Source organism: Archocentrus centrarchus, chromosome 16 (genome assembly GCF_007364275.1).
Source record: "Archocentrus centrarchus isolate MPI-CPG fArcCen1 chromosome 16, fArcCen1, whole genome shotgun sequence".
In the NCBI taxonomy this organism is placed as follows: Eukaryota; Metazoa; Chordata; class Actinopteri; order Cichliformes; family Cichlidae; genus Archocentrus; species Archocentrus centrarchus.
In genome coordinates this window covers 27,780,246-27,786,435 of record NC_044361.1, presented here as the reverse complement: position 1 = coordinate 27,786,435, position 6,190 = coordinate 27,780,246, and the positions used below count along the sequence as shown (strand labels likewise).

The 6,190-nt window shown below is 43.6% G+C and overlaps 1 protein-coding gene across 7 annotated transcripts in view; it reads right to left on the bottom strand.

The window, feature by feature from the left end:
- Positions 1–677: 677 nt before the first annotated feature.
- Positions 678–6,190, bottom strand: part of cicb (capicua transcriptional repressor b) — a 46,992-nt gene continuing 41,479 nt past the window's right edge. For 2 of the 7 annotated variants that reach the window (XM_030749323.1, XM_030749322.1), the window contains exons 15-21: positions 3,537–4,007; positions 3,096–3,442; positions 2,818–2,975; positions 2,570–2,730; positions 2,258–2,392; positions 1,760–1,903; positions 1,340–1,629 (exon numbers count right to left, since the gene is read on the bottom strand). In XM_030749323.1, coding sequence (XP_030605183.1) covers positions 1,340–1,629; positions 1,760–1,903; positions 2,258–2,392; positions 2,570–2,730; positions 2,818–2,975; positions 3,096–3,442; positions 3,537–4,007 — 1,706 coding nt within the window. Of the gene's footprint in view, positions 1,630–1,759; positions 1,904–2,257; positions 2,393–2,569; positions 2,731–2,817; positions 2,976–3,095; positions 3,443–3,536; positions 4,008–6,190 lie in introns of all 7 variants that reach the window. The other 5 variants (XM_030749317.1, XM_030749318.1, XM_030749321.1 and 2 more) reach the window with 5 other exon arrangements.

The following is a 6,190-nucleotide window of genomic DNA, read 5'->3' as shown; positions in this document are numbered from 1 at the left end:
ATGTCTTGTCTTTGCTGTTAAAATAAATGATAAAAAAATTAACTGCACCGCAGGTCCTTGCTGAGGTGAGAGGCCAGCCAAGGGAAGACTACAATGGAGGAACTGTACAGGTGTGGAGCAGCATCTCTCACCTGCCTCCAAAACACATATAAAAAGAACAAAAGAAAAAAATATTTGGCAGAAATGAAGGAAACATCTGCCAGCAATGATAAAATAACTAAGGACTGGGATTCACTGCAATGATATGAGTAGTAATAATAATAATAACCATAGGAATAGTACAACAACAAACTGAATATGACAATGTTAAATACAAATCAAATTACTTTAAAAAAGAAAAAAAAAAAAAAAAGGTAATAAAACTGCTTGGCAATAGAGGATCGAGGTCCTACAACTAAGAGCCAGGATGTGCCCGGTGACTCTGACCCTCCTCCTTCCTTCATGGCTAGCGAATGAGAGGCACAGGAATGGTCGTTCCTACCCACTGGCATGTGCTAGGGTCAGTCGCGAGGAGGGAGGACGAGGCCAGTCAGGTAACTGCAGGAATGATGGCACTGCCAGAAGTCCATTTAAGTTTCAGTCAATTTTTCAGTCACTCCCACTAGGCCTCTCCTGAAGGTCTACATGTTTTCTGTTTTGTTGTGTTCTTTTTGTTTTTGTTTTTTTTTTTGGGGGGGGGGGGGGGGGGGGGACTTTTCCAGGTCCACTGCAATGACTTGTCAAATCAAATCGCTTTCCGGCTGTTGAGGGCCCAGCCCCCGAATGTCAGCAGAAACAAACACAAGCGTACAACAGTTAGTCACTACATACAGGTTGGTTCCTCGAGCAGATACTGAACTGCTTTTACTCGTCTAAAACTATTAAAAACAAAACAAATATCAAAAACATAATGTCCTCTTTTAAAACTGCCTACTTTTCACTGCCTCAGAAAGGGTTAAGCATGTTTCTCCCTCCAAAACGGGAAGACTTTCTTCTTCAAGGCAAATGAGTGCAGCTGTACACAATGGTCCTTCGTTTACTGGCATCAATGGGAGCTTTCTCCAAGGTGGGTAATACAGAGTGCTAATTCAAGTGTGGGAATTCAGAGTTTTCTAGGGTGTATATGTGGTGATTTTTGTGCCACTGGTCTTTCAGATGTCCTTTTTTTGGTGCAAGGGTTACAAAAAGGTAGGTCCCGACATTGCATACAAACGTCTCTCTCTCAGAATTTGACTGCCGAGGATGGGAAGAAATCACAATCTGGCAAGAGCAAAGTGGAGAGTATTGATAAGGAAAAGTGCAGGGGTGGGTTGGAAAGGTCAGCAGACACAAGTTGGTCAATAAACCTCGTCAGCGTCCCTCATCTAGAAGAATCCTGTGAATCACGAGGATCCTCCAGGCTCGCTTCTGTTCCGTGTTCTGCTTCTTCATCCTGTGGGTCTCCACCCGCTCTCCCAGATCCTTCCCCTGACTGGGAGCCGGAAGGTCCAGGGATGGAGCTGGCAGAGTCTGAGATGCCTAAACCAGAGGCATCAGAAGGAGTAGCTGTCTGCATGATCTTCTGCCGCACCTCTCTTATCTTCAGCTGCAGACACACCTTGGTGGGGAATATATCGGAGTATCTTGTCTGGAAGGCTGCAGTGGCCTGAGCTGTAGACAGGATAACAAAAAAAAAAAAAAAAATCAGTAAGAAGTCTGCAACCACAAGCGATATCTGGAAATATGTAAGTATATTGTGTGTGCGTGTGTGTATACTGGTTGGTGGGTGGATGTGTCTTACCTGATGGGAAGAAGCCCTGCTCCTGGAACAGCTGCATAACCAGCGCTCTCCTCTGGTCCAGTGTTCGTCGTAGGGAGGTGTACGGCACCTTATCAAACTCCAGTTCAGTCAGGATGTCTTCTCCATCTGGTGCTGGGAAAGAAACTAGAGACAATAAACCTTTAGGTTCTTGACAGGCAGGGTTTAGGATTTTCAAATAATCTTAACATCAGCCTGATAAAAAAATTGTTTCTAAAGTTGTCCTCATGGAGCTTGCTCACATCAACTAAAATAATAAAAGTAAAAAGGCAGATTGACACGTTGCTCTAAAATACATGGTTTGAGACAGTTTCTTGGCTCTGTATGATGTCACTGGATCTGTGTGACGTCAGACAAGCAGCTCGGTCTGTGATCACATAAGCCCCACCCACCTACTCTGACCTTCTGTGTGATATTATATATCACATATTTTATCATATTTTATATTTTATCATCTCCTTGGTTTTCTGTGCGCATTACCCGCTCTGTCAAAGGTGAAGATGTCCCCCTCGCATTTAGCGGCACTTTTAGGCGTGTTGGGCTCGGAGCTGCAGCTGGAACGCCGCCGACTCTTTCTCTTCGGCGAGATTTGCTCATCTGTAGCTGAGTCCAAATCTAGAAGCAGAAAGAAAACAAATTTTAAACCCCAGCAAACACAAAGAGAGATTTAAGTAACATAAAAAATGTTAAAATAAACAAATAAGGCACTACTGAAGTCCAGAAAGCCAAAGCATCTATTCTACAGTCATCAGCCTCAAGTCCATTACAGAATCTCAAAGTGCTTTTTGTGACCTGTTGAGTTCTTCCTCTTGCGGCGATAGCTGCCTAGAATGGCACGAGGTGAAGTGGCCAGGCTCTGCAGAGTAGGTGACGGCAAAACCTCCTCGGGCCGAAACTCGGGCAGCTCAGCAAATCGCTCCTCAAAATACACCTCTGACAGCACCCTTCCAGTCCAACAGACACACACACAGAATACACAGTATATATACACCGTCCATCAATAATTCATACACAAAGGATTTACAGAGGCATTAACTCACTTGTCAACGGAGTCAAAGGTCTTCTTTAGAGGCGGTGGGCGGGCTTTGACTTTTTTGGGTGTAGGACAATCTTTGTCAGTCTGTGGGGGTGGCAGGGCAGGCTCTGTGGCTGATGGAGGGGGGAGAGGAGAGGAAGGGAGAGACTCCTTCCACCCAGCCTGCACAGGAAGTTCAGTACAGGCATTTTATACAAGAACACAGATGTGCTATATGTGGACTACAGCTCAGTAGTTTATTCTAGTAGTGAACTAAAAGCCAGTGTGTGATGCTCCCCTCACCTCTTTGGTGGTTGTGCTTTCCTTGTTCCTTGAGTCAGAGGAGTCTGAAGCACTGGAGCCCTCCAGCGGTCTGTCAGAGGATGCCGGCTCCTCGGTGGGATGTGCTGATGGAGACGCGGTCTGCCCCGCCGGCTCGGGATCAAAGGCAAAATGGCTGTTGGCTGCAGCTTCCCTTTCCCGCTCCTTTTCTCGCTCCCTCTCTCTCTCCCTGTCTTTGTCACGCTCTCTCTCCTTCCCTCGGCCTCCTCCTTCATAGCTGCCAACAGGAATGGTCGCCACTGTTGCCTTCACTTTCTGTGGGATCCTGACTGGAAGCAGAGTGAGCTTGGGTGTGCCTGGTGTACTTCCTGTAAAACGCAGAGGAAATAAATATATTTATCAATCAAAGTATTCACTCCAAACAATACACTTGCTGGTTAAAAACAGCAGGTGCAGTTGTACCGGATGTTTGGATCTGAAGCGAGGGACTGCAGGGTCTTATGGACCCAGCTGAGCCACTGGGAGGCGCCGCTGAGCTGCTGCTGTTGCTGCTCGAGGTCTGTGTCTGCCTCTCAAGCTGTCTTTCCGAATGTGTCAGCAGTTCTGCCTGCCTCTCCGTCTGCCTGTCAGTTTGCCGATCTGCAGGTCTGTCCAAAGGCAGGTGCCTGTCAGTCTGTCTGTCCGGATGTGGGTGCGTGATGATGGAGGAGGTTGCTGTGTGTTTGGGAAGGATGTGGGGAGAAGCACTCGACGGGCTGGAGACAGAGTAGACCACGCTGGGGGGTACTGCTGCCATGGAGACCACCCCTGTTGCCATGGTGACGCTAGGTGAAGGAGGGTAGATGGCAGTTACTATCTGGCCCCCGGAGCCTGAAGCAGGGGCTGAGGTGGAGGGCTGTGGAGACTGAGCTGCGGCTAGGAGTGGTGGTTGACCTGGATGAAGGACACAGGAGGCCAAGAGGGCAAAAACTCGTCACTTTCCATGAAACTGTGACACTCCACAACATTTTCAAAGTGATTAATCTGTTTTCCTTCTCTTCTCATAATAATCTACCAAATTACAGTCTTTATTGACTATCAGTCAAGATTTATCCTCATTTTGTTGCCACCTGGCACATAGAGTCGCTGAACTAATCTAGATTTTATTTAGAGACGTTTATGTATTTAAACAAAATACAAATGTGAATATTAAAGTTGAGGGGTGAGAAATAAGGCAAAAATACAGGCCAGGTATTGATTTTAAGCCACTCTTCTACACCAAACCAAATAATAATGGTATTATTTGGTATATTAATTGGTCAAATTAGACTTGATTTTGGCAGTGGCTCCATAGTGTAGTGGTTTACAAAAGCAAAAGGTCACCGGTTCAATCTCGGGAGGAGAAAAAAATCCCTTGAGGGTCGTGTCAGGAAGGGAATGCGGCATAAAGAACCTGCCAAATCAAAAATGTGGAGCTACCCACTGTAGGAACACTTTGCATCTGAATTTGAAAAGTGAGAAGTAATTAGTAAAATGACTTGAATTCAACCTTTCATCGATTCCCGTTTGGTATTCTAAAAGATGTTTAAACAGTACGCAGCTGTGAAAGTGCGTGAAATAGTGAAATCTAGATGTCTAAATTGATTTGACTTTCTGTTTGGTTGTGATCAGACAACAACAAGATAACCACAGACTAATATTACAGGGCAGCAATTTAAAAAAAAATAGTCAATTTAAATATAGTACTGTGAAGTACATTTTCCTCCCAGGAGTCAAACTTTCAAGTAATTTTCTAAAGTAGCCCTGAGCAATAGGTCTGAAGGCTTTCTGAAGGTCTTTCAGAGTTTTTATGCACCTGCTGCTTTTTCATTCATTTTCATTCAATTCCAGTCCTTTTTCCTCTGGTAAAAAGCACTGGAATGTTTTTTGTTTGTTTGTTTAACCATTTAACACTGACCTATAACTCATTCAACTCAGTCATAAAAGGCTCTTTGCCAAATGACCCATTTTAAAAGCAAAGAACCAATTTTAAAAATTGTATCTTTTGGCACTTTATTAGCAGCCTGTCGCTAATAAAAAAAAAACAAAAAAAAAAAAAAAAAAAAAAAAAAACATGCCAATTATAACACACTTTGACAGACATAAAATTGCATTTTTGCACCAATAAGGTGATTTTTTTTTAAAGCACCATTAACTGAAAACTTGACAAATCTTAGCATGTTGTGCAGTGTGTCCTTACAAAGAAAAGAAAAAAAAAAACAAAAACTGAGGAAACTGGACAAAAGAACATTAGTGGCAGGCCTAAAAAAAACTATGAACTATATATCGTAGATGAACAGTATCTAAAAGTCATATCCTTAAGAAATAGAATAAAATCCAACAATGACCTGACACAGGACCTGAGAGATGCATCTGACCCTTCAGTTGAGGGTTCAGGGTTCTAGCCAGCGGTTGATCGCCTAGCGCTGTGCCGGGCTGACGAACTGTTGCACAGGGCTAAGAATTTCAGCGGTTCGCTATTACCACAATTAGCAAGCGGGCCTTACTACTAGCAGAAGTAATGTGCTACATTACTTTGGTAGCAACAAACTGTGTCTTTGCCTTATATACTGCACTTGCATTTATGTTTAAACGTTTCAATAAAATCGTTGCACCTCTTTCCCATTTTCCTAGCAACACAAAGAAATGAGGGGTGACATAACAGCACTGTGCATCTAAATGTAAATTACATTTCTCATGGGATTATACATGGAGGACATGGTGTTGCATGGTGAGCTTATTTGTATGAGCCTCTGCACAGTCAAAGTTTATTGTTAAAATAGCAACAAAGTTCTGGGTTTGAATCTGCTGGTCCTTTGTGGAGTTTGTTGAGTGAAATAAAAGAGCCATTTTTTTGTATACAGCATTTAAGCTTTCATTATTTAACCAAATAACATTGTTCAGACGTATGGCAAACTTGACTTCACCATCTTTTCTTTATAGCATCTTTTCAGCAGATTTTTGTTGGGTAGGATTTTTGTTGGGTAGGATATCAGTGCTGAGCAGGTTTGAGTACATAACCATGCACTCAAGCAGCACAGTAGCCACACTATACGTCAGTGGTTCACAAATGGAGGCACTGCAGGTAGGGTGCACAA